The sequence below is a fragment of the Bubalus kerabau genome, chromosome 7 (assembly GCF_029407905.1).
Source record: "Bubalus kerabau isolate K-KA32 ecotype Philippines breed swamp buffalo chromosome 7, PCC_UOA_SB_1v2, whole genome shotgun sequence".
Taxonomy (NCBI): domain Eukaryota; kingdom Metazoa; phylum Chordata; class Mammalia; order Artiodactyla; family Bovidae; genus Bubalus; species Bubalus kerabau.
The window spans coordinates 91,002,196-91,027,730 of NC_073630.1; the positions used below are offsets into that span (position 1 = coordinate 91,002,196).

Here is a 25,535-nt window from a genome sequence, read left to right on the forward strand (position 1 = left end):
GATTGTATTCATAGCTCTCATTTATTGAACTTGGACTTGGACTAAGGACTCTGCACAGACTTTTTATATTTAGTTCTCCAATAACACCTACCAAAATTATACTTACTTAGGATTTTTTTAATCTTAAAAAAGGTTTTAATTGGATTTATTCACCAAGCATATAATACACAGTTACTATGTTGTTAACATATCAAATTTTTTTTTTTAATTTTGTATTGGTGAATAGCCATTTAACAAACAATGTTGTGATTGATTCAGGCAAACAGCAAAGGGATTCAGCCAAATATAGACATGCATCCATTCTCTCCCAAACTCTCCTCCCATCGAGGCTGCCACATAACATTGAGCAGAGTTCCATATGCTATACAGTAGGTCCGTGTTGGTTATCCATTTTAAATATAGAGTGTGTACATATCCATCCAAAATTCCCTAACTATCCCTTCCTGAATCAACTTTATAGTTAAGAAAAATTGTGAGTAACTTGCCAGGTCACAAATTTCTTGAATTGTTCAAGCCAAGATTTGAACTCAGGCAGTTCTGAGTCCAAAGCCTGATCTCATAATCACGTGGTGCACCACCTTTGAGATAAAACAGTATTTGCCCTCAAAGAACTATTCACTTTCATTTTCCTTGAGATGATCTTCCCCAGCTTCTCTGACCCAATATCTAATTCTCTCAAGTATAGAGAAAGATAGCCTTTTTACAAACTTCTTCATCATAACTTGCTCCACAATTTCAGTGATTACGGATCAGATTGCAAGTCTGCAGCTTCCTTACGTTGATTTTTAAGGCTTAAGGGTGTAAGGATATTGTTTTAATAACATGTTCCTGAAGACAGTTGTTAGTGTTGAAAAAGCAATATTGCAAAACTTCGATAAAACCAAGTCTTGTATTCTGACCTTTGTAGCCCTTCTTCTGTCCTAAACTCCTGCCATGTCAGGCTCACCACAGAGGAGCCAAAGAAACCTGTGCTTTGCACTTGTAGGCTTCTCAACCTGCCACTAAAAGCCCTCTTGATAATGATTTCAGTACTACATTCGTCGAGGAGGGCATGGCAACCCACTCCAGTATGCCTGCCTGGAGAATCCCCATGGACAGAGGTACTTGGCAAGCTACAGACCATGGGGTCACAAAGAGTTGGACACAACTGAGCAACTAAGCACAGCACAGCACAGCACTGCATTCATCAGATATCTAATATGAGCCAGACCCTGAACTAAATATCTGTGCTATGCAATCTTTATGACGGGGCTTCCCTGGTGGCTCAGCAGTAAAGAATCTCCCTGCCAATGAAGGAGAGGTGGATTCAATCCTTGAATCAGGAAGATCCCTTGGGAAGGAAGCTCCAATATTCTTGCCTGGGAAATCCCATAAGCAGAGGAGCCTGGTGGGCTACAGTCCGTGGGTCTCACAAAGAGTTGGACACGACTGAGTGACTAAACAACAGCAAATCTTTATCATAAGCACTATATGGATGAGAATACTGAAGAATGGGGAAGTTAATCATTTTCTCTGGGTTGCACAATGGCAAGTACCAGAATTGTAACTCAGGTCTGTCTAACCTCTATGCCCATGCTCTTATAAAGATCTCATTCTCGTTTTTATACACACACACACTGACTATGATTCTGCTGGGAGACCTCATTCTTGTACTGAAATCTGTGCTGTGGACAACTGCAAACCCTGCCTTCCTTTTTTTAAAATTGCATTTACCTTTTTTACTTTTTTTTTTCTTATGGGGATAATCTAACAGTATCAAAATCAAAGGGAAGACTATGTCACCAGAATTTGAAAATATTGGTAACATTGTCTGAATATGTTAATATTGACCTCATCTCTGTTTCATTATTCTACCTAGTGATAGGATCAAGCATTTAATTTTTTTTCATTTTTAATGTTTATTGAAAGCATTGTAGAATAATATTTATCTACAATTATGCTTTTTGGCATTCTGGGTATGATTGCTTATTTGTATGATTTTTGGCATAATTTTATCATTTGATACTTCTTGATATGCCTGTAAATTTAGTATACCTTGTGTTCTACATTTTAATTTCTCTTGTCTTGCTTTATAATAGTGTCTCCCTGATATTACTATGTATATCATAGTAGTTAAAATGGGATCCTATCTTTTTAAAGCACATTCTTCTTTTCCTCTCTTTGGGAAATTTCTATTGTGATTAATATTATATTGTGATGAATTTTTAAGGATTGACCTTCTGCTATGACTCATAAATCAAATCCAATAAAAAAATATCCTCTAACCCAGTAATTCTGTTACGTTTCATCAGAATTTCCAAACTGAAAGATTTTTACTGAGACACCACACTATCATAAGAAAATGGTGGATTTAATAAGACATTTGTATCACATTGAACTTAGCTAAAAATCAAATTAATAGCCTTCTTCATATGTACTATTTTCACCACAGAATAATTTTTAAAAAACATGATCATCTCTAAAGCTATTTTACTCCTCATACCATGTTCTGAGTTAATGCTGCCTTCTGATTTCATCTTGTGATTAATTTGGCAATATGTGTCATCAGCAGTTCAGAGAGAACAGACCTAGGTTCAAGGCACACATTGCCTTCACTCTGGCATTAGAACCACGTTCAAGAAAATGCTTAGCTAAGCTTAGGTGACAGGTGGGGATCAGGTCCAAGATCACCTTTGTGATTACTTTCTTTTAAGCCAGATTAAAAAATAACTATGGCAGGATTTCTAACAAGTTTCCCATGAACTCTATACTTCTTTTCTCTCCTTCCACCTTTCATTTCTTCCCAAGAAATTAGAAATGACATGATAAGAAATCATCATATATTGAGGAAGAATGGAAGTGGTCTTGTCTGTGGAAAATATTTTAAAAATTAAGAAATAAAACAAAACAATAAGTCAAAAAATAAAAAGAGGTGATAATATATATACAAATAACTGATTCACTTTGCTGTATAGCAGAAACTAGCACAATATTGTAAAACAACTATACGCCAATAAAATTTAATTTAAAAAACCAAGTCAAAAATATGAAAGGGTCTTTTCCTTAGTTTCATTTTGTTAAATAAATTTGTATGGAAGCATCATAAGGAATGGAAACACACACATTCTAAAGAAAATGAAAACAACTGTCCAGACTTAAATGTCTGGAACATGATGCATTCACCTCTGTGGTGACTGTTGGATATTACAGTATGCAGGCTTCACTGCCACTCACTCTGCCTTCCCACCACCTTCAACTTTCGAAGTCATTTAATTTTCTGAGTTCAAGATCAGATTAGCTATGTTAAAATTGTTGGTCTTTTTTAGAAGAAGCGCATAATGTTTTCATGCTGCTGCTAAGTTGCTTTTCAGTTGTGTCTGACTCTGTGCGATCCCAGAGACGGCAGCCCACCAGGCTCCCTCGTCCCTGGGATTCTCCAGGCAAGAACACTGGAGTGGGTAGCCATTTCCTTCTCCAATGCATGAAAGTGAAAAGGGAAAGTGAAGTCTCTCAGTCGTGTCCCGTGTCCGACTCTTCGCGACCCCATGGACTGCAGCCTACCAGGCTCCTCCGTTCATGGGAGTTTCCAGGCAAGAGTACTGGAGTAGGGTGCCATTGCCTTCTCCAAATGTTTTCATAAATCAGTATATTTACTCTATAATAAATTTAAGCTTTTATAGCTAATCAATAACAGTTGGCAGTTATGACTTATTTTGGAATTTATCCTATTTCTCTAGTAGTCTCCAAAGGGTCTCAGATACAGAACTGTTTGAGGTAATCACAAGGAAAGGCTGATAAACATTTTGCTTCAATTTCTTAATACATGTGATAGTTCTTTAAAAATTACTCTAAAGTCATACTGTTTTCTGGCTACAATAGCCTCCTTTGTGCAGATTTGGTAAGACTGGACTTAATTGATTGTGGTTTTAGTATTTGAGCTTTGAGAACTCCTGAACTTGAACTTCTTTTCAAAATCCAAGCTTGAGAACCCTTTTTTTGTTGTTCGGATAGAAGACTTCCCAGAAACAGTCATCCCTGATTTGATTTGTTTCACAGTGCTAGGAACATTTCAAAGGTTTAGGAATAGACAAAAGTTACAAACATATTGGAACTTCCCTTACATTACTGTATAAATTCTTGCTAACTGATGCATGAAAATGTATTAATTCATTATTAAAGGATGTGTATTAATCTGTGTGTGTGATTAATTGCTTCCAGATGCTCCATGCTCCTTTCAAGCAGCATTCTCATTAGTTAGTCCTCTTAATATTCCCAAGAAGAAGAAAGGGGACAGTCGTTTGATGTTTACTTAATTGAAAGAGGCATATATATACACCGAGCTGATATTTGATGTATAAATACTGTAATTTTCACTTGAAGAAAATTATTTAGAGAGAAGTCAGTAGACTATTGGGACAGAAATTTGGTCTCAGGAGTGGGGCAACCCTCTGCCTTTCTTTCTGCTGCACAGTTCATGCAAACATCTGATTTACATGGTCATTCCTTTTAAGGGGAAAGGGAGACAGACTTTTTCTCCATTAAAAAAGTCATTTTAAGGTCATGCATGCTAATTGTTTTTAAAAAGTGCAAACAAGCATCAGATGCAATATGAAAGTCTCCTTCACCCTCCTTTCTTTCTTTCTAGTACAAAGTGTTTAGAAGTTTGTCAATGATGAGGAAAGCACGCTGATTAGTGGTCACTGTGTTACTAAGTCCTATCTTTTACTGTTATTATTATTATTATTTATTTTTGTTTTTAAACTTTTTTCAATTTTTTTCCATCCTAGTTTATTCCCATGCCTGTACTCTATGGTGTGTTCCTGTATATGGGGGTAGCATCTCTTAATGGTGTGCAGGTAAGTTTTCCATAGCAATCTAAGCATAGTTACATTTTCCAGTAGTAGTATAAACAGTCCAGTAATAGATCATTGGAAAAAAGTGCTAATCCTTAACTGCTAAATTTTTAAAATGCATTTATTTTCTATTTTCTCCACCATTCACCTGTGTTTCTGATTTAATTAACAAAAGTAAATTTGTTAACAAATGTTGTCATGTATACTCATCCTTGAAATAAGCTGTTAAAGGCCGTTTGACTAGGAAAGTAAGAAATTTCTCTGTGATCTCCCTCCCTCCCTCTTTACTTCCTCCCTCCCTTCTTTCCTTCCTTCCTGAGAAGGAAGTCTAACCTTTGAATGTGCTTGAGGCACTATTTATCCATTTGCCTTTACCCTATACTAAGAGCAACCTATTCTTACTTGATTTGCTTTTCACATGGCTGAGATCACAGATCAAGAGTTTTGCACCAATAAAAAAATCAAGTCAACATGGTTAATGTGCGACTTTTGTCAGAAATTTCAGTTTGTCACATCTTGGGTAAAACTGGCCCCCCTTTTTAAAAAGTCATTAAGGAGAATTTTGTAAGGGACTTCGTCTGTCAATTGAGGTTTACTTTAATTGGCACCAGAAAACTGGAAGTACTTCTGCTTTCTGGCGCCTTGTTAACTGTAGCCTTATTTAGCACTTGGTGATGTTTTCATGGAAAAGACTGCATGTCCTATGAGCATCGTAAGAATTTATTTAAACCCCTTTGTAATAATCCTTGTTTTCATTTATTGGATTTAGATTAATTTGATTTTAGAGTCCGATAGAGTGCCCAGAACTCCAAAAAGAGAAAGGCTATAGTTCTTTGAGTCAAGTTCTTCACCATTTGTATATTTATTACAAAATACGAGGTCGTTCTTCATAGACTGGACTAGAAGGATGTGAATGTGGGTTTGCTTCATGAATGTCCATGAAACTTCTGGGAAGTATAAATGTGTAAAAATAGTTTTACCTAACATAGTAAATATTCTTTCTTACTTTAAATGGAAAAATATGAAACAAACATGGTCCTCAAACAAATAGTTCATATTTTTGTTCAGCCTAAATAAGTCAATCTAGATCAAAAGTTTGATTTATGTGTTCTAGATGTGTAATCAATGGTTGGAGCTACAAGCTTATTAAGTTAAACAGAAAGGAAAGAAAATCAGTGAATTTATAACAGTAGGGGAAAAGAGATCCCTTGCCGAAAGGACAGCTAGTGGATTTTTAAAATTCTACTGTGGTGTTGCCCTATTGCCATTTCTCTTTACTTTTTCTCTTGACTCTCCCTCTTTTATTTTTATTTATTTATTATTTTGGCCACACTGTGCAGCTTGTGGGATCTTAGTTCCTCTACCAGGGATTGAACCGTGTCCTCTGCAGTGAAAGATCAGAGAACTACCCGTGGACTTACCAGGGAATTCCCAACTCTTCCTCTTTTAGACCTTTTTGGCAAGATTCGAGTTAGTAAAAAATATTGTTACCTCAATCTTCATAGGTGGGACTGCTCCTATCAATCAAAAATAAATTCGGAGGAAGGAAGAAAACTCTTTAAATAGGAAATCACTTCAGGGAAGATTGTGATAGCCTATTTACTTTGCATTTTTCCCTTTTCTCTAGAGAGAAAGTAGAAATATTATTTCAGAGTTCTTATTAAATGATCATTTGATTCAGCAGGTGTTTAGTAAGCATCTTCCATGTGAAAATTCCTATGATAGGTATTTAAATATCATCATTATTATCATGATTGATGTAAATTCAGCAGTTGTTCTTTTTTTTAAATTTTTTTAAAATATAATTTTATTTATTTTAATTGGAGGTTAATTCCTTTACAATATTGTATTGGTTTTGCCATACATCAACATGAATCTGCCACAGGTATACATGTGTTCCCCATCCTGAACCCCCTCCCTCCTCCCTCCCTGTACCATTCCTCTGGGTCATCCCAGTGCACCAGCCCCAAGCATCCAGTATCGTGCATCGAACCTGGACTGGCGACTCATTTCATATATGATATTATACATGTTTCAATGCCATTCTTCCAAATCATCCCACCCTCTCCCTCTCCCACAGAGTCCAAAAGACTGTTCTATACATCAGTGTCTCTTTTGCTGTTGTTCTTTGAAGCACAACACCGGGCACATAGGTGTTCAGTAGTCATTTTAATACCTGTTTATACGTAACAGTGGAAGAGCCTTTCCTAGATCAGATATCTAGTTGTTGGTGATCTAAAAGTCACTACAGTATTCACATGGCTTTTCTCTGAGAAATGGTAATTTATTGCTGAATATATTAGTTAAGTTATGCCATAGATAAATAATGTGAAATTTATGAAAATACCAATGCATTCCCCTTTTCAGGTCAGATACTTCTTTTATATCCTTAAAACAGTATTGAAATATATGTGATACATAGCATCGCCTCTTCTTTTCAGATAAGACAGCTTAGGCACAGGGAGACGCATGAGTTAGCTATCTTCCTTTAACACATTATTAGTAGCATAGGCCCAGGCTCTTCTCCTAAGGTGTAGATAGTACATGTAGAAAATAGGAGCTGAGGACTTCCGTGGTGGTCCAGTGGTTAAGAATCTGCCTGCCAGTGCAAGGGACGTGGGTTCGATCCTTGCTCTGGGAAGATCCCACATGCCGTAGATCAACTAAGCCTGCACACCACATCCACTGAGAGTGTGCTCCAGAGCTGGCAAGCCACAAGAAGAGAAACCAGCGCAGTGAGAAGCCATGCACCACAGCTAGAGAGTAGCCACTGCTCGCTGCAACCAAGAAAGTTCATGCACAGCAATGAAGACCCAGCACAACCAAAAATAAAGTTTAATAAAATGAAAGGAAAACTCCAAGATCTTAAAAAAAAAAGTAGGAGATAAACATCTTGAGTTTATATTTGACTTTGAGACTTTATTCTGTAGTGTGTCCACTTTGTCTCATATTGTCCTATAGCTGCATAACTTTCCTGCAAAGTAACAAAAACTGGAAGAGTCATACTGATTTACTGTGTTAGATGATGATGCTTCTCTTCCTGAGCAGTGTTCTCTAACAAGGTCCCTGCTTGCCTAAAATATAGACTATAAAACACCAGTGGTTAGTTAGATGGAAAGAAATGACTTGGTGCATCAGCCCTTGAAGTAATGCACTTGTCCTCTCCTTCCCTTTTCTCCCCAGTTCATGGATCGTCTGAAGCTGCTCCTGATGCCTCTGAAGCATCAGCCTGACTTTATCTACCTGCGCCACGTCCCGCTGCGGCGAGTGCACCTGTTCACTTTCCTGCAGGTGCTCTGTCTAGCCTTGCTCTGGATCCTCAAGTCCACCGTGGCTGCTATCATTTTTCCAGTCATGGTAGGGATTGTTCTGATTGAACCTACCCATGAGATCACACCAGCATCATGTAGTTTTTATAATATTGATGACACATGTATTTTTTATGGATAGTTCCAGTTTTTTTTTTTTTTTTTTTGAATTTTGACTAATCAGTTTGGTGGGTTATAACTTAGGGTTCCCAGGTCTCTAGTTGTCTAGGCTGGACCTTGTAGTCCAAAAGCTGAGTTCAGGTACTGGCTCTGGTTCATGCTGACCCGTGAACTTCCCCGAGCCCCCATTAACTCATCAGTAAAATGAGAATGGCATCTTTGTTTTATGCTGTGCGTCAACAATGAATATAAAGGGGATAGCATAATGCCTGACACATGGTAGACACAAGTACACATGACATTAGTTATTTTTAAAATATTGCTACATTGGAGTCAATCAGAATATACTTCAGGCACACTTCAGATCAAATAATAGAGGACCAGTTTGGCAGCTTATAAGAGGTCAATGAGTGAATTAGAAGAAATGGAGATCTAAGCTTAGTTTTTGAAGTTCTTCAAATTTGTATCATGCTAAGTTTTAGGGTAAGTCTGGGCTCTCCTTGCCATGTTATGATGTGAAGGAAGGTGAAACAGCTAACGTTCAACTCTGAATCACAAATGAAGAAGGACATAAGGAAATGCTAGCTCTGTATTTGACTTCATCATTGAATTTGTGTTTGTGGGAAATAATGCTATTGTAGCTTTACTTTTTTTTTTTTTGCTTTTTTTTTTCTTTCTAATTAAGTTATTATTTCTCTAAGAGATGCAGAGGTTGACATAGAGCATAATCTAAAGACAACTGTTAATTTGAAGCGGAGTCAGGACTTCCAGGTCCTACTGCATATTAATTTTGCTGTTGAGCAAAAGCATCTTTAATATACCTTCAAGAGCAGTTCATAAAATCAAAGATACAGAGCTCAAGAGTCCTGGGGTTCAAGTTAGAAAACTGGACCTTTTGTATTCTCCCTTTATCTGGCTTTGTGATCTTGGATAACCTTCATATGTCCCTAAGCTTCAGTTTTCTCTCCTTTTGGATTAGAGATACTAACATCTACCTTTTGGGTTGTTCGTCATGGGAATAAATGAGAAAATATTGTCTAAGAGTTTACCACAGTGTCTGACTAAGGGTAAATATTCAGTTAAAGTTGGTGATTAAAGTCACCCCATTGGAATAAATGGTCTGAGTAAACTAAATCAGTTCAGTTCAGTTAAGTCGCTCAGTCATGTCTGACTCTTTGTGATCCCATGAATTGCAGCATGCCACGCCTGCCTGTCCATCACCATCTCCCGGAGTTCACTCAAACTCACGTCCATCGAGTCAGTGATGCCATCCAGCCATCTCATCCTCTGTCGTCCCCTTTTCCTCCTGCCCCCAATCCCTCCCAGCATCAGAGTCTTTTCCAATGAGTCAACTCTTCGCATGAGGTGGCCAAAGTACTAGAGTTTCACCTTTAGCATCATTCCTTCCAAAGAACACCCAGGGATGACCTCCTTTAGAATACTCCCCCATTATTAATATTTTGGAGATGTCTCTGTGAACTGTGCATTGTGCACATTTTTTGACTTTCAAAAACCTGTATAATGGCTTAATTTTGAACAATTAGCAATCATATGCAGGCTGTTTTTCCTTTGAAACTTTAGTTATTTTATTAGAAATCTGACATGGAAGAAAATGCTTTAAAAAATAATGCTTTCACACAGAAATTCCAAATGGAGGGATCATACATTACAGTGAACAAAATTAAGTGAGCCAAAGACTTCTGTAAACCAACTTTCCCTGTGAAGAAAATGTTTATGGTCCACTTAATATAAATCCATACAAGCCAGACAAGTTCTGTCATACTTCAGCCTTGTACAAAAACGTTTCTACTGATTTTGGTAGAGCAATATTAATACTCACTCAGACTTCTCTGACATGCATTCTTTCCTACCCTTTGTATCTGTCCTTCCAGATCTTGGCACTTGTAGCTGTCAGAAAAGGCATGGACTACCTCTTCTCCCAGCACGACCTCAGCTTCCTCGATGATGTCATTCCAGAAAAGGACAAGAAAAAGAAGGAGGATGAGAAGAAAAAGAAAAAGAAGAAAGGAAGTCTGGACAGTGACAATGATGATGTAAGGGGCTTTCTAAAATTCCGAAGTAAAATTCCAAAGTTGGTTAAACAAATGTGAAAATTGTATTTTTTTTAATCCTTCTGTGTGATGAATGTCTGAGTTCCCAGAATGTTTACTGGTCATGCTGTTTGTCACTTTTCACCTTTGTTTGCCCTTTATTTTCTTTCTTTGTTTCTTAAAAATATTTTCTGAAATCTTCTGTAACTGCAAATATGCTACTAATGATATAATGACTTCTAGGAAATCAAGCCCACCATATCTAAAAAAACTTTAATCTCCGATCTCCTAGATTAAAAAAAGGAAGCTTGCTTCATAGCTATAAAATGTATTGGGTTTATTATTGATAATCCAGGATTTAAATTTGAGATAATAGCTCCTTTCTATATAATTTTAAGCCTGATGAGGACAAATGCTGGTGACCTCCCATCCTGGGATCTCTGTATCTGTTTGAGTGGGCTCTCAAACAAGCTTCTCAGCTATTTTATTTATCCTTGCATTGGACTTTGACATAATTTTAAAAAATTTATTGGGGTATAGTTGCTTTACAATGTTGTGTTAGTTTCTGCTAGACAGTGAAGTGAATCAGCTGTATGTATACGTATATCTTCTCCCTCTTGGACCTCCCTCCCATCCCATCCATCTAGGTCACCAGAGAGCGCCAAGCTGAACTCCCTACAGCAAGCTCACACTAGCTGTTTGTTGATAGTGTATATATGTCAGTCTTACTCTCCCAATTTGTCCCACCCTCCCTTTGCCGCACTGTGTCCACATGTTCTCCATCTCTATTCCTGTCCTGTGAGTAGGTTCATCTGTACCATTTTCTAGATTCCACACATATGCATTAATGTATGATATGCTATTTGTTTTTTTCTCTCTGACTTCAATCTGTATACAGACTATAGGTCCACCCGTGTCTCTATAGATGACCCAACTTTGTTCCTTTTTATGGCTTAGTGATATTCCATTTTATACATGTACTACGTCTTCTTTATCCATTCATCTGTCAGTGGGCATTTAGGTTGCTTCCATGTCCTGGCTATTGTAAATAGTGCTGCAGTGATGAACATTGGGGTGCATGTGTCTTTTTGAATTATGGTTTTCTCAGGGTATATTCCCAGTAGTGAGATTGCTGGGTCATATGGACTTAAGCGTAATTTGAGATTGCTTTTCTGTAACCCTTCAATAAAATGGAAAGGAAATTGGCATTTGGGGATCTTTTTACATAATTATAATAGTCAGCGTTGTAATTTAGGTGATCTTCTTGCAATTGTATGACTAAGCTAAGAAATAAAATGATTGTCCACTTTTTAGGGAAACATTTCACAGAAATCTTGGTGTTTCACTAGAGTCTATAATCAGGACTGGGAGAATATCTGGGATTTGCTTTTCTTTCACACACAAACACACACTCACACGAGTAGCTTATCTCAATAGCTTTCTGAAAGGACAGCCAAGATGATACCTTCTACATGAAGATTTGTAGATTTGTTTTAGATTTTACCCAATGCAGTATCCCCACTCTAATGGAATCCCCAGTATCCTTCTGACATGAGAGTCTTGTTAGTTTTCCTTGTCTAGTCTGTACTTGATCATTTTGATGGATTGGGCATACCTTGTCCTTAATTGCCAAAACGGCTCTTTACTTTTGTTCCTGTTCTACGGATAAGGAACTTTAGATTGAGAAATGTTAAGTCATTTTTCTAAGCATACACATATTGGCAAAAACAAAGCTCTCGTCCAGGCCTGTCTGGTTATTTTCGATTGGTCAAGCTGTCTGATACTGTATTCTTTTTGGAGAACTTGGGAAGAGTACAGCGAAGGAAGGCAACAGACGAAATTGGATTTTAGATAAATTGATCCAATAAGAAAAGGCTAAATACATGAGGCACATTTAGCTAAAGAGAGAAGGAGTCTGAGGGAGCTTCTGTGACTGTCATTATCCATCTTCAATGAGAACAGGTGTATAGATTTTCTGTTTCCAATGATGACAGAAAAAGTGAGAATGTGCTTAAACTGCGACACAGATTAAGATGCAGTGTTAACAAGAAAGATGTGTTTACACATTGAATAGAAATCAAATTTTGAAATAAATTTCTAGGCTACTCAAGGCAAAGAAAAGATTGCCTGAAATACTGAGATAATTAAAGCAGTATTTCATCTTGAATTTTCAAGACCAGTACCTCAGTTTATGTACATGGACACCAAACTTAAAATTCATGTATGAAATAATTTTATGGAATCATCTTCTCTAATGAATTTTAGGGAAAAAATAGTAATAAAATATTTACTTTTAAGAATGTTTTAAATTTAGTGCTCTCTAAACCTAATGTCAGAGGTCAGATCAAATGAGCTCCTAAGAAGGTCTTCTAATTTTTAGATTTGATTTTCAGCAAATCACATTTTATTTAAGCAGCACTATTCTTTTATTAATCATATTTATCATTTTCAATCCATATTTCCAACAGATTTCTTGAAGATAATGTGATATGTGTTTCTTTTCCTCTTTCTCCTCTCTCCCCTGCCCTCTTGCCCCCACAAAAACAAAGAAACAAGCTTATATATGTATCCTAGACAGTGAATCCAGCCAGAGTATATCTGTGCCATAAGTTCTGAGTGTTGAGCCCATTACTTGGGATTCTCCATTTGAAATGTGGCTTTCCTAATGTTCACTTGGCCATTGTGTGGTTTGGCATCCATGGATATAGGGAGCCACACAAGGGTATGAGAATTCCAACTCTTATATCTGTGAGCAAAAGTAGTGAAAATTATGGCTTGCCCACCTTTTGAGCCACTCAGTCATTTTTGAACCCACCCATTAGGCTATGTATGGTCAAGAGTGAGCTGCCAATCTGTTCATCTATAAATGCTATTATTTGGGGAAACTTTGAAATACGGCACCAAAACCCATTCTTAACATTTTCATTTTTTTCAATTCCAGTGCAATATTTTAATCTTTTGAAATATTTTAATTCAATATTTTAATTTAATATTTAAGGCTCATTATCTTCTTTAGATTTATCATAAAGGAATTTTCTATATGTGTAATAGTTTTATGGTAAGATTTGTTTTTTATTTTCTTTCATCCCTAGTTCCCATTTTTCCCCTTTTAACTAAATGTCATCTCCTTGGTACTTTCAGTGAAGAGATGAATTCCATCTTTTGGGTTCAGGCATAGCCATGGATTCAGTGAATCCTGAAAAACAGTAAAGTGTTAACCCTATAGAAATCTGTTACAGTTTTGGCTTAAGTGGTCCATTCTTTAAGAAGCGTCACGATTTTTTATTTTGGTGATGATTCTTTTCTCCTTATCTGACCATCATAGGCACCTTCCTTTGGACTTTATCTTCTCACGTTTTGCTAAATTTCCAAATATACTTGGAATAAGCTAATTAAAATGAACCTTTAAGTACAAAATAGTTTTGATAGAGTATTAGAGTAAAGGATGGAAGGTTATTTTCAGGTCTATATGGATGACTCTTTGAGAGTGAATATTAGAAAAAGTATCCTTACGTGTCTTGGAAGGAAAGATAAATCATCATTTTCCTGGGGGTAGTGTTGGAAAGCATAAATGAAACAAAATTTCAAGAACATATAGTTTAGGAAGTCTCCTAAATTTAATCTTTCACACTTAACTGTTTGTTTCAAAGACACATACAATTAACCCATAAATATTTGATTGTGAATCCAGCTTATGGAAAACTTTACAATTGTTTTCATTTGTGGTGAGCTCCATTTGTGTGGTTCTAGTTTTAACTGACTTAATTCCCTTAACCTAGAAGAAAGGAAAATAAGTGTGATGGGAAGATGCCATAGAACTTGAAAAGCCAGCAGAGGAGAAGTGATTGTATCTAAGGCTGTTCTCCTTAGTACAGCATAAATGATAATGTGATAGGTTCAATCCATCCTGCGAGGTCTGCATAAAATAAAACTGTTGTAAATTTCTTTCACAGTCTGACTGCCCATACTCAGAAAAAGTTCCAAGTATTAAAATTCCAATGGACATCATGGAACAGCAACCTTTCCTAAGTGATAGCAAACCTTCCGACAGTGAGTAGAACTAACCTCTTGCATGCCGGCCGGAATATGATTTGCACTTTACAGAGAAGAACCTTAAGGACTGTCATCTCCATTCACTTCCCCTGTTTTCTTTCTTTTTTTCTATGTGCAGATTTATACTTAATTATTATGAAATTTCATTTTTTACATTCCTTGATCTTTATTCTTTACCTTTTCCTTTTATCCATAACCATTTAAGTTTTTATTTGATTGTCTTTTCTCTGATCCAAGTTATCGCCAGTTTCTTTGAATTGCTAAACTCATAACCATGTTTTTAATTGATTTCCTTTTTTTCTGCTGGTATGTAGAATGGCAGCTTCTAGTACTACATCACTGTCTGTTACTGTTTGTCTTCCTTAGGTTTCCACCAATGATCAAATCAGCTCAAAAGAGAGATTGCATCGTGGGTTTCTCAAAGATCAATGAGTCAGTCAATTGTTAATACTAAGAATTTGGCGTAAATGTTATTTCAATTAAATTGGCAATCATTAAATATTACCACCCATCTTTGGGTATAGCCTATAAGATATCTGCATTTTCTTCCTAATTTCTTCATTCTCCTTCTGCTATTTCAAAATCATCTTTGTAATTGTACTGGTCTTTCTGGGGGTAATAGCCTGGTGGCAAAGGTGTAATGGTTTTTGACATGTCATCTTTTTTTTTTTTTTTGTAATTGAGTTAACAGGCCAGTTGAAAAGGGTAAACACTTTTGTAGTAACATTAGTGACTATCTCAAGCTTTTTCAATAGCAAGGACCAATTGCCTCCAAACTATTTTGAGTTTTCATTTGAAGGAAACATACTCTTTTACCTCCAGGTGCACTTCAGAGTATCCTGATCTGTTACAGGAAAAGACAGTTGAAGCATTTTTATTTCTAGTTGACAGTGCTATTTCAACTTCAATAAGAAGTTACCAAGAAAAGTTTGAAATGAATGAATATCTATGGAAAATGGGTATTTTAATTATCTCTTGGTGTTTATCACAAAGCTCAGCAGCTTAAACCAACAAACCTGGATCACCTCATGGAGTTCCTGATGTTTAGGAGCCACTGATTTGGGTGACTCTGGCCCAAGGGCTCTCTTGAGGTGGCAGCTCGCAAGCTCTTCACTGGGTCTAAGTCTGAAGGCTTGACCAGAATTGGGGATCCACTTCCAGGCTCAAGCAGTTGGCAGGAGATTTTAGTTCCTTCGCTCATGGATATCTGCTAGGGCTGTCCCTGTCATGGCTGCCAGTGATAACAGAGAAAGAAACCAGAACAGAAGCTGCAATCTTTATGTCTCAGGAGTGATGTACCATCTCCTGTGCATATTCTATGGGTTACACAAACCAGCCCTGGTACAATGTTGGGAGGAATTATATAAGGACATGAATACCAGAAGGTAGGCAGCATTGGGAGCCATCTTGGAAACTGGCTCCCACACTGGTTTAAAGAAAAGAGAATTAAAGCGGTCTCACCTTTGGTGTCCAATCTGTAATCTGTGACTGAGACTACTTTCTTCTCGATCCTATCAACAGCATTTAGTTGAATATTTTTTTTTAAGTTCAAGCTCCTCAAACCATTATTTGGTTTCATTTTTCGTTTCCAGAGCATTAAAGAACAAAAAGAGACTGTAGACGTCTTCTATTGGCATCATAACCTGGCACACCTCTTCCAAGTAGAATTTAAAAACTACTTTAAAAAAATCAGAAAGTAAAGAATCTGCCTACAGTGCAGAAGACCTGGGTTCATCCCTGGGTCGGGAAGATCCCCTGGAGAAGGGAATGGCTACTCACTCCAGGATTCTTGCCTGGAGATTTCAATGGACAGAGGAGCCTGGTGGGCCCCAGTTCATGGGGTAACAAAGAGTAGGGCATGACTGAGTGACTGACGCTTTTACTTCACACTTAAAAAAAAAAAATCACTAGATAGAATTTGAGGCTCCTGGAAAAAGTGTATGGCAGATTGATTATTTATTGCTAGTTCTTCATTTTCTCAAAAACCTTTAAAAGGATATTTTTAAAGTAGTGGATATGACATGAGAAATTTACTTAAGCAAAATACCCATGATCATTCTAAAATCTTTTCCAGTATCATATAAATCCATGAAAGAACAAAAATTGATAGTGGATTTGCAGTAGAAGCAAGTTCCTCAAAATCTTTGTTTACCCCCATGAATAAATAGCAGGACAAAGTTGTGAATGCTAAAGATGGCAGGAAATCCAAGGGCAAAGACTTAGGCATTCAGTAGATGTTATCATCCGCTAAAAATTATTTAGCTTGTCCTCTCACTGAAAACAATAGTGGCCCATCCCAGAAAACCTAGAATAAAGGAAACTGAGTGATTTTGGCTTCATCACACTACTTAGATTCTTGATACAGTGTTTATTTAAATCGTGTAAACTTGTCTTTCTTACTATTTCCAGTTGTAAAAGATGTATCCATTTTTGTAAAGACTTAAAAATTTTTCCTTCTAGCGTTATACTTTACCAATGACTATTTATGATTTAAATTTTTTTTTTTAGGAGAAAGATCACCAACATTCCTTGAACGCCATACATCATGCTGATAAAATTCCTTTCCTTCAGTCACTCGGTATGCCAAGGTAAAGGACAGCCCAGTATCTTATGTTGTTTTGTGGGGTGATTGCCCTGCAGACATGGAATCAATGGCAGGTTATTGGCAGGACACCCTGTTCTTCATCCTCCCTACAAATTTATCTTAGAAAAATTACCGAGACATCAGACCTCATCCAAGCTTTTACTTGTAGAAAACATTCTAAGAGACCTGTTCCACCTACTCTTAGAAATAATGAAATCTTTCAGGATCTTTAAAGTCCAGCATCATACCAGTGTCATCTCTGATTTAAGGATAGCTGGCATTTCCTGCTGGCTCTTCTCCAGTAGTTTCCTTCCTTTTTACACAGCTCTAGAGATTTCAGATCCTCCTGGATTTTCAAAATCGTGAAATCTCTTAGTATTTTTCATGTCCGTCTTTTTGTCCTTTAACTTCTGACAGTGACACCTCCCTGGTAGTTCTTTCTTAGTTGTTGGCTTTTTTTCCAACCTAGGTATGAGAGCTTATGAAACTCTTACTTGAATTTCTTAACTCCTATTTGGTAACATCATCCCATTTTTAAAGTGTTTGTTTTTAATACAGAAGGAGGAGATAAGTATTTAAAGAGAACAAAGAAGGACCCACTTAACTTCTGTACAACGCATAAACATTTGACAGATGGTAAAGCAATTCTGTTGTACTTACTGTTTCCTTTTTTCCCCCCTTTTTCTTTTCCTCTAGTCCTCCTAGAACTGCAGTAAAAGTTGTGCCTCAAATTAGAATAGAACTTGAGCCTGAAGACAATGATTACTTCTGGAGGAGCAAGGGAACAGAAACTACATTGTAACCTGTTTGTCTTTCTTAAAACTGACCGTTTTTGTTGTTTATGTTCTTGTTTTTTGTCTGATTATTTTTAAATTTTTGTTTTCTTTTGGTTTTTGGTCACTGGCCAAACACTACAGCTCTCTCTCTGCTTCTCTCTTGCATAGGTAAAATCCACACAATAGTGCACCATTCCTTAAAACAACATCTGAAGAATCCCTTTTTGTTCCTATACTTCCAGATATGTCCTCTGACAACCAAATTCCTCTGTCACTCTAAACATGCACAGACCCTGTCATTTTCCTTTATTAAGCAGAGGGCAAAAGTATTAAGGATTTTATAACACCTTTTATTAAAATATTGAAGGAACTTCCAACATTAGCTTTGGAGCTGTGCTTACTGGCTTATGTTTCTGTCTGGTTGAACAAACCTTGACCTCCAGACAGTCCCTTCTCGCTTGTATTGCTCTCCAGGACTGGAAAACGTGCTGCTATTCTAACTTGCTCTTGCTTTTAAACCCTAATCTTAGAATTATCAAAAGAAGGAAAACTAAAGGTACTTTATTCCCATTAGAGAAACTGTTGCCATCATTGTAGCAAGTGCTGGAATGTCCCTGTTTTCCTATGCAAACTTTTTTTAACCCTTTAATGAACTTATCTGTTGAGTACATTGAAAAATATTTTTCTTCCTAGATTTTGTTGTTTAAATTATGGGGCCTAACCTGCAACTTATTTTTTGTCAATTTTTTAAACTTTTTTTTAATTACTGTAAAGAAAATGAATTTTTTCCTGCAGCAGGAAACATAGTTTTGAGTAGTTCTACCTCTTATTTGTAGCTGCCAGGCTTTCTGTAAAAATTATATTGTATATAATGTGATTTTTACATACACACACACACACACACACACATACACCATCTCTAGGGTATGCCTGAGGGCTAGATTGGACTAAAAACACCATGTTTCTAAGCATCCATTTTTCCCTTTCTTTAAGAGAAATTTAACTGTTCTATGAAGGAGATTGGGGGAGGAGGGAGACGCTCCTTTGTAATGGGAATAACTGATGTTTTGATAATAGTATCCAGGCATGGATGCTGATTGTATTACCATGTCAGTGTCCTATGCAGTATTGTTAGACTTTTTTCCATTTTGAAAATATTTGTGTGTTTGTGTATGTACTCTGTGTGTGGCTGGTGCACATATGTGCAAAGTTAGACAGAGTGATGGTAGGGAAAAGGCAAAGTTACTAGTCTCTTGTGTCAGTTTTTATAAAATCCAAACCACTTATGAAAAATCTATCAGAGGTCCAAGAGATTTATTATGCAAATGAGGGTAAATATATTTTATTACCCAGATAGCAGTCACTATCACTAACATAGTAGCCCTTATTTACAATACAAAATCCATAAGACTATGTAATAGACCATTTACACATTTAAAAAGTGTTTATGGGAATGCAGATAGATCTCAGAGTTATTATATATGTATACATTTTTAACAATACTCACATTGTCTTTAAGATTGAAAGGCAATTATTCTTTGTGATTGGGGCAATTAGAATATATATGTCTATATATGTGTATATGTGTATTTCAAAGTACCATATTGAAAATTAGACAAATGAAAATTAGATCTTTAACCAAATTTAGCATGTTATCTAAATGTAATATCTAAATAGTCTGCATTATATATTATGAATCTGCATTAAAAATAGCATTTTAAATGGTGAATCCATAATTTTGGATTCCCAAAACCATATTTGTGATGTATCCTGACTAAGACAGGTTGTTGGAGGAGTATTAGAAGCAGAATGAAACCACTTATTTTGGTTTCATAATATGTACATATTGACTCCCACTCATTCTTATATTAATTAAATTATAATTCTGTCTTTTTGAAATTTTGATTATAAAAATTTTATTGTCCTAAATTAACTGTTACTTTTATAGTATCTGATAATCTTAAAACTTTTAATTTTATACAAAATAGACATAAATGACCTACAATTTTTTCATTAAAATGAAGGTGGCAGAATAAACATTATTTGTTAAAACCTCACGTGCCAAATTTTGGCATCATGTTTGTATTTAGAGCTGTTCTTAAAATGATGATATTATCTTATTTTTCATTATCCTAATTTAAAACTGTACGAAGCTTTTCTCTGTCTTTCTAATGGGAGCATTGATAAAATGTTTAAATGCCATGCATATTAAGATTAGCCTAACCTAGGATCTTGTTAAATTAAAGACACATTTGTTCACTTTTATATTCTAGATAGAATAATTTATATTTCTGATCATGAATCAAGTATCTGAGGATTCATGTCCCTTTCTGTCCCTTTCAAAGAACTCCTGAAGCAACTTAACTCAATATTTCAGCCTTTGAGTAGATAAAACTACCTGTACCTTCATTAATTATCCATATTCTGTGACGGAAGGTTGATACTCATGAATGCAGAGAAGCACTTTGTATTTGCTAAAAGGAATAGTATCAAATCTTTTCAATATTTTGGAACCCAGGGAAGTATTTTAAAAAGCACTTACTTTCAGAGGAGCACAAGTAGTTACCAACTAAACAAACAAACCCTGAGGTCCACACAGAGCTACCAGATTATCTGTATTTTAACTGAATGTGGGCTTCCCTGGTGGCTCAGATGGTAAAGAACCTACCTGCAATGCGGGAGACCTGGGTTCGGTCCCTGGGTTTGGAAGATCCCCTGCCTGGAGAAGGGAATGGCTGTCCACTCCCAGTATTCTGGCCTGGAGAATTCCATGGACTGTATAGTCCATGGGGTTGCAAAGAGTCGGACACAACTGAGCGACTTATACTTTCACTAATTGAATGTACTGTCAAAGAACTAAAGCAGATTTTGGGGTGGTTTTGTTTTTATGTAAACTGGACACACAGAATACAATAGTTAATTTGTTTTCGCAAGTGTTTCTCCCTCATGTAAACACAGAGATAAAAGATTTATGTTAAAAGTAAAGGACTAAGGGTACATGCAGAGTTGTTAAAAATCCTGTGGTTGTACTGACTCAGTGTTGGAAGGAAAGCATCTGCTTTATCAGAGCATAAAGACTTGTGGTCTTGCATTGGAAAGATGTTTTGGAGCACTGTTTTCCTGGATAAAAGTCACTCTACTATGTAAAATAATGAACAAGTTGGGATCCTAATTATTTTGTGTGCCATACTGGGTACAGTTCCTGCCTCTTTTTCCAGTCAGGCAATAGAGTAGGGTAGAGGGATGGAGGAAGTCAGAGAAGTAGGAAGACAAGCCTTCTCTAGTCAGCCCCCAACCAAAGAATGGAAAGAAGAGAAACAATTGTCTGCCATCAGAAGTTCAGTTTGTATGTATTCTATGCACATGCACCAACACACACAGAGTAAATCTTTAATCAGCTATATACTGGTGTTTAAAACAGAGAATGATTGTCTTCCAAGTTTTTGGTTCTTTTTTTAAAAACTGTTAAGTACTTGAAATGTGTTGACTGCTGACTATCTTTCAAAAACAAAAATAAAACCATTTGAGTTGTATTACAGAGGTTGACATTGTGCAGGGATGGGACAAAGCTTTCTTCAATCCTTTTCATACCACTTCATGATTTTGGTGCAGGAACTTAAGATGTTCTTGTTTATTCCATGAGATTTCACTTCTACTCTTCACAGTATGAGCATGAAGCCCAGTGGCACCAAGTGGCCGAATACAATTGAGTGATATTTTGCTTGGGCCTTGGGAGTTTTCAGATGATGATTTCATCGAGCTTCATTGTAGCCTGAAATAAAGAAGTTGTGTGATATATGCTAACCAGTCAAGTTGCTTTTTGACCAGAAATTTAGATACGTTCTATTTTTTGGCTCATTTCTTTGTGCTCTATGGGTACATACAAAAATCCTGAATTCTGTTTCTTAGGCAAATATTGCAACTCAGGGCTAAAGTCATCCAGTGAAACTTTTAGAGCCAGAAGTAACTTTGTCCCAATCCTACAATGTGAAAAGAATGAATAGTTGCCTCTTTTTAGCCATTTTCATGGCTGGTACATATCCGTACACATTACTTTTCAGAATCAATACGCACTTTCAGATATTCTTATTTTTATTCTCTTAAGTCTTTATTAACTTTGGAGAAATGATGCATCTTTTTATTTTAAATGAAGTAGATCAACATGGTGGAACAAAATGATAAAGAACAGAAAACATTTCAATATATTACTAATGATTTTTTTCCAATATAAAACCTAAAATTCCTATAACATTATAGTATTTTACAGTTTTATGAAGCTTTCTATTGTGACTTTTATGGAATTAAGAGATGAAGAAGATGAGATATTTTAGCATTTATATTTTTCAAAATTAAATGTATACTTAAAATAAAGTAACTTTATGCATTATGAGTGTCAAGTGCTTCTGTTCGACTTTTCAAATAATTATTAAGTGCCTGTTATTTTCCTCCTTTGGAAGATGTGGGAAATACAAAGGTGAGTAAGTTCAAACTCCTGACCTCTGATTGCCTTTCATTACTCTAGGCAAGAGGATAAAATAGATGTCTAAATTACGTAAAATAAGAAATTGTAAGAATTATCTATTCAAGTCTTAATGAAGGGCTATGATGCAAGGGCTCAAAGCAAGAAAAAGTATGTCCACTAAGAGCAATGAAATGGTTTATTGAAAGGGTGACATTGTTATTCTTCTTTAATATAGTTAGTGAAATAGAAGATGAATCTATATGTGATATTGATGTATATAGTCAATTATCAAAGCAGAAAAACTGCTAAGCATAAGCACTTACTAAAAATTATTCAAATTAAAATCCTGGAATGGTGCTCCATAGAAGATACATAATACATCCTCCCCAGGGTTCCATGTAATATTTACATCTAGGAAATTTCAATTCAGCCCTAACTTATAATAAAAGAATGGTAGTGGGGTGGGGGGTGGATGGTCAGGGGAACAAATAGGAGGGATGAAAAAGAACCATTGGTAGCAATAAGCAGTTACATTTTTTGAAAAAGGTCATGAGATTGGGACACTGGTTAAAACAGTCTTTTCATCTGGAAACAATATAGAGACAGTGGCTCTGAGCATCTTGATAGTGGTGGTGACAATGGACATGGGATGAGGTTTAAATTATATCACTGAGCTGGAAGCAGCAGCAGAAAACATACTCAGAATAGATCATAATATGGGAGAGTTTGGTTTTACAACATACCCACCAATGATGCATTAAATGAGCTAAGAAATTAGGTTCACATTATATTTAGCGTGTTATGAAAAGGAAATGTATGCTTCAGCAACCCTTCATTATGCTGCCTGACCTACAAGAGAACAGAGAACTAAAACACAGAAGCCTCTGACGTACCAAGCCATCCATACCAACGTCTAGAACCACAGCTTGAGCACCTTGGTTCTGAGAGGAGAGCTCAAATCCTCATTCAAATGTTTCCACTTATTTTTTTCAAAATGCTTGGATTTGTGTACCTTAATAATCTATGGATTTCTCATAGGAAAGCTGAATTAGTAAGAATCAATAACTTAGTCTTGGTAGGAAGAGAGATGACACAAAAACAGTATAAAACATACTCAAGAACTCAAGAATCAGGCTATTTATTACACAGGCAAGGACACCACAACAGGTCTTACAGGTAAAATGTATTGGTTTTATATTGATTGAAATCTATGGATTATATGTTTAAAGGTAAAAATATATTGCAACTAATATTCAAAATAATGATTTGGGGCCACCAAAAATATTAACTATGTTCCATTTTTGTTCATTCATTCATTTACAGTTGTTGAATGGGGTAGTTGTTGCAGAAACAAAAATAAGATATGATTCCTAATTTCAATTAACTTACAGTCAAGTGTGAAAGAAAGACATGTAGACAAAGTAGTGAAATGAGAACTTGTAAGTGCTATGACAGAAATATGTGTCAGGTACAGTGAAGGCCCATATGAGGAAGTTATCAATTTCTTTTGAGAGTAAGAGGCCGAAATGTCGGGAAAGGTTTCTAAGGCAATGGTTCAGTTTGGGTGAGAAAATGTTTGCTGGACAAATGGTATCAGTGGAATTAAGAAAATGGATGAAGGCCTCCCAAATCTGGGAGGTATAGAAGAGAATGGTGCAGGGCAGAGGATTGCTATGTATGTATTCACTGTGTACCAGATTCTCTACTTGGTCAAAACAGCAAATAAAATAGTTTGTGCCCTAATGAAGTGTGTGGTCTGGGAGATACACAATGAACAAATAAAAAATAACTCGAGTTATGAATTATGAATAGTACCATGAATAAAGAAGATGGGATAATACAAGAGTAAAATGAAATTAATGGAGGCTGGATGAACAGGGAAGGCCTCTCTGGGAAGAGATGGCTGAGTGGAGGATCAGGTGGACAGTGATGGGAAGATGGCCTTAGGCAGAGGAGTCAGCAGTGAAGGCAGAAGGGGTCACAGGATAGGGAAGAGGTTAAAGGTTCATGGGACAGGGTGTCACTGCGCAGACATAGTGAGGAACACGTTGGCTGGTGAGGAGGTTGCTATTTGAGAGGACAAGGCTTATGTGCTAATTTATTTCACTATTTCTATAGCATCTTTATAGAGTTGGAGCACAAAGTACACTAAATTATTCAACTCAATGAAACTTTACATTTTTATACACGTATAACCACCACTTAGATCACGATGTAGGATATATATATATTAGAATACATAAAACATCCTCCCCTGCCTCTGCTTGCTAATAAGCCTAATACCAAGCTCTTAGCTTCAGGTTGGAAAAAAAAAAAATCAGAGGATTCATCTCTAAGATAACAAAACAAATTTCCTGAGGAAAACTTCAAAACTTCTATTTAAAAAGATCTCCTTATCTGACATTAATGAATACTTTATTTACACACAGGCAAAGCCTGAGAGTCAACAAGACTCACCCACAGACATAAAGCCCCCGTCAAATATTCTCTTTCTAAAATGTGAAGATAAGTATAAACAATAAGAATTACAAAATGGTTGAAGAAATCCTATAGGCATTACCAAGAAAGACTGAGATTAATAGAAAACACCAATTCTATGAAAACAAGTATTTCAAAGACTAGGAAATAACTTCAGACAAATCCTAATTTGTTTTACGTTTGAGAGAACACCTGTACAAAATTTGAACAGGATCATTTAAAACAGAACAATCAAGAAAGAAAACACTTGGAAATTTAAAATTCCATTCCAAATCTAAAACAAAAGAACAGTAGAAAGAAAAAGTTTATGAAATATCTCAAAGTATATTAATAGAATCAAAAATAAAAATAGGCAAGAAAAAGTATAGAGTCACAATATATAATTTCTCAGAAATGAAGGTTGTTACACATCTTCATATACATATCTGAACAACTCTGAACAAATAATTTAAATTACACATTCATAGCACTGTTGGATTTCAGATTACCAAGAATTAAGTTTCAGAACACACACAAAAAGAGAGTATCTTAAAATTTTCTAGAAAAAGAGACCACATATAGAGACATAAAAACCAAGGTGAAGTCAATCTTTTCAACTGAAATATTGGAAGTTAGTCAAAGCTATGATTTTTCCAGTAGTCATGTATAGATGTGAGAGTTGGCCCATGAAGAAAGCTGAGCATCGAAGAATTGATGCTTTTGAAATGTGTTGTTAGAAAAGACTCTTCAGAGTCCCTTGAACTGCAAGGAGATCGAACCAGTCAACCCTAAAGGAAATCAACACTGAATATTCATTGGAAGGACTGATGCTGAAGCTGAAGCTCCAATACTTCGGCCACCTGGTCCAGAGAGCTGACTCATTGGAAAAGAC

The 25,535-nt window shown here is 36.2% G+C and overlaps 1 protein-coding gene across 9 annotated transcripts in view; it reads left to right on the plus strand.

The window, feature by feature from the left end:
* SLC4A4 (solute carrier family 4 member 4) overlaps positions 1-22,111 on the plus strand; it is a 309,392-nt gene extending 287,281 nt beyond the window's left edge. For 7 of the 9 annotated variants that reach the window (XM_055588771.1, XM_055588764.1, XM_055588768.1 and 4 more), the window contains 6 exons: positions 4,767-4,835; positions 8,016-8,189; positions 10,153-10,314; positions 14,265-14,361; positions 16,873-16,952; positions 17,645-22,111. In XM_055588771.1, coding sequence (XP_055444746.1) covers positions 4,767-4,835; positions 8,016-8,189; positions 10,153-10,314; positions 14,265-14,361; positions 16,873-16,916 — 546 coding nt within the window. In that variant the 3' untranslated portion in view covers positions 16,917-16,952; positions 17,645-22,111. Of the gene's footprint in view, positions 1-4,766; positions 4,836-8,015; positions 8,190-10,152; positions 10,315-14,264; positions 14,362-14,730; positions 14,797-16,872; positions 16,953-17,644 lie in introns of those variants that run through there. The other 2 variants (XR_008717186.1, XM_055588772.1) reach the window with 2 other exon arrangements.
* The last annotated feature ends 3,424 nt before the right edge of the window (positions 22,112-25,535 follow it).